Raw genomic sequence first — 3,142 nt, forward strand, 5'->3', positions numbered from 1 at the left:
TTCGGCCTCTATTTGCAACTTCCGATCCGTAACTCAGGAAAGCGACTCAAAGATTGTCGGTCGACAAAAGGAACTGATAACTGAACTGATAACTGAACTGATAACTGAACTGATCTGGTGATGACAACAACACTTCCATAAACCTCACCGTTGCGTAGCTTCTTCAAAAAGGACTAGACTAATCACTGCCCCCTGTGGCCGATGGTGGGACAACACCAACAGCAATGAGAAACTCTTCCACTAGGTGGTGGCCACGCACCACGCTCATGCTTCTTCCGTCTCTTTTGTCTTTCACTTCATCCTACTCCAGCTTTCACTTGTTACTCTATGCACTTCTTGCTCATTGCACGATAAAGCCGAAGCACAAGAGGTCAGAATGAAATGGTCTACACACTCACCTCAGCTTGGGAGGAAAGTCATCTCTGACTACTGAGCTTTATAACTCAAGCAGCTACAGTTATTACGGCACAACAACGAGGGATTCAAGGTAACGTTACAGACCGTTAAAGGACACTTGGAGCAGAGACTTCCTGGCAGTAAGTTACCAACGCTTTATGTAATCATCACTGTATTGTTTTATTGTGTATAAACCATAGTTCCTAAGTACAGTTAACTTACGGTACCCTCAGTGCCATTACCATAGAAAAGGATAAAGTTAGCCAGGTTAAGTTCTGACTGTAAGTGAATGACAGAGTTAGTTTGAATTCCAAATAGTTAGTGAATAACACTTTAATTCCTTCTGAAGACTAACAAAGTAACGCAGCTTACTGTATTGAGCATTAAACATATGTTGCTTTATTGTCTCTCATGAGTGAAGTACAGCGTGAGTACTTATACTGTACAAAAGGATAATGGCTCTTTAGTGCTGAAGCAGTGCTACTACAGTATGCACAGTTAGACTATAAACCAAAAACCCCAGTGTGGTGACTGGTGTACCTTACTATGAGCAGAAGAGCAACATGTCCAGTCCTCCTCTTCTTCTAATCCTCTTCTATTTGTCTCTATATCTCTGTCAGATTCAGCATGGCAGCCAGAGACACAATGAGACGTAATAAAACTGCCATTCAGATGACTTTGTCTGCAGACCGCATACTAATCCTCAACAAAGTTCATGAGAAGGACCTGATAACAAGACGGGAGTACATCAACCTTAAAAGCATCAACAAAGAGGACGTAGAGGGTCACGTCATTGAGCTTGTGGATAAGATCATGAATAAAGGAGAGGACACCTGCCAAGCCTTCCTCGACCTCCTGCAAACTGATGAGGACATTAAAACCACTTACCCTGAACTGCAGAGCCTACAGTTGAACAACATTAGCTTCTTACCTAAACCTGTCCAAGCTTGTTCAGTTGACAACAGCGGTATGTTAACAGATGTCATTTTGGTGAAAAAGATTACTGTGTCTAGTATTCCTCATATACCAGCCTACAGTCTAGTTTCCCACGAGGTTGAGTTTTGTGTTTGGAGGTGTAAATCTGTTTCACTCTGATTTCCTCAGATGTCCTGTCACAAGAGAGCAAGAGGCGAAAGAAGGTGAGGTCTTTACTTCATATTGTAACAGCACACTATGTGATTTTAGTTAGGCTTTGTTAAAGAGACACAACAAGAGGGTTTTAAACCTTTTACCTCAAAGTCTGCACACATGCTTATTAGCCTGTATTTACATATAGAACATTTGCTTTGTAAGACTGTAATATGTAATGAAATTAAAACTAGTAAAGAAAAGTAAAGTTGTGCTGTGTTAGTAAAAGTGTTGGAGCATAAAATATTGAAATGCATGTTTTCATTGTTTCCAGGACGAGCAGTACCAGTTGAACAGCCAGCCTACCGGCCTCTGTGTGATCATAAACAACCAAAATTTCACGCATATGAAACAGAGAAGTGGAACCTACAGAGATGCTCGTATGTTACAGAGCAGGCAGGTTTACAGATTTACCTGATTGTCTTGTTTGTTGGTGGTTGAAACGTAACTGAGTTTTGTTACATTTCCCGCAGAAAGTTTGGCAGAGGTTTTCAGCGAGCTGGGGTTCAGAGTGCTGATGTGTGAAGATCAAACCAAAGACCAGATGGATCAGGCACTGAGTTACTTTGCTTCTCTGAGTGACCTCTCTGAGCTGCAGGAGTTCAGGGTCAAGGAGTGGTCCGGCAACGGATTCACTGATCTTCAGGAGGCTCCTAAACATGGGGACGCCTTCATCTGCTGTATTCTCAGTCACGGAAAAAAGGGTGTAGTCTTAGGGGTTGATGGGAATCCCCTCTCCATTAAACAAATAACGAGAACCTTCAAGGCAACCGACCAATCGGCCCTCACCGGCAAGCCCAAGGTGTTCCTGATCCAGGCCTGTCAGGGAGCGCCGATTCAGAAGGGAGTGTTACTAGAAGATCTGCAGGCTGATGATTCTGATTCACAATTCATCCCTGAGGAAGCCGATGTTCTGGTAGCCATTGCCACTGTTGAAGACTATGCGGCATTTAGACACACAATGAATGGGAGCTGGTTTGTCCAATCTGTGTGTCAGCAGCTGAAGGAAGGCTGTCCGAGGTAAATATCACGCTTAGCATGCAGTGTGTACTGTACTCTGTATTGAATCATAATATAGGCGCAGTAATCTGTTTTTCAACACTATTTTATTTTAGGGGTGACGACATGACCACCATCCTCCACCGTGTGAACAATGAGGTAGCCCAGAAAGAAGGGTCCAGTCAGCCGGGTGCATTTAAGCAAATGCCTGAAGTGAGGTTCACCCTGAGGAAGAGACTTGTGTTACCACATCGTAACTGAAGCTCAGTCACCAGAAATCATGTAAATACAGTATCCTTATGTCTTAATTAAGAATGTATAACTAGCTCAGGGGAAGGGTTTTTTCCTTAAAATGTACTGTATCTTTTTTATCAATCGAAATCTTTTATTTTTAAATCATCACCTCGAATCATTGTCTTTTATATTGTCACAGATTTTTGTATAAGAATAAACCCCCTTTATGATCACTGATGGGTCCATGTCCATCAGAACCTTTTACACACAGAAGCCCTGAATGCAGAATACTGGTGATATTTTTATTGCCTCCTAGACTTATATCTATCAATACATATTTTGTAGGGGAGACCAGGGCTTATTGTCACACTTTTTACACTCTTAT

At 42.2% G+C, this 3,142-nt stretch overlaps 1 protein-coding gene across 1 annotated transcript; it reads left to right on the top strand.

Moving 5' to 3' along the window:
* Window positions 1–6: 6 nt before the first annotated feature.
* On the top strand, window positions 7–3,142 carry LOC118334339 (caspase-8-like; the record flags this gene model as incomplete). Its single annotated transcript, XM_035670227.1, is given in 6 exon segments — window positions 7–536; window positions 1,017–1,363; window positions 1,501–1,535; window positions 1,799–1,904; window positions 1,998–2,544; window positions 2,640–3,142. Coding segments are annotated over 5 exon segments (1,173 nt in total). The 5' UTR covers window positions 7–536; window positions 1,017–1,023.

Source organism: Morone saxatilis, unplaced genomic scaffold, assembly GCF_004916995.1.
Source record: "Morone saxatilis isolate NCDOM2014 unplaced genomic scaffold, NCSU_SB_2.0 Contig23, whole genome shotgun sequence".
Lineage (NCBI taxonomy): Eukaryota > Metazoa > Chordata > Actinopteri > Moronidae > Morone > Morone saxatilis.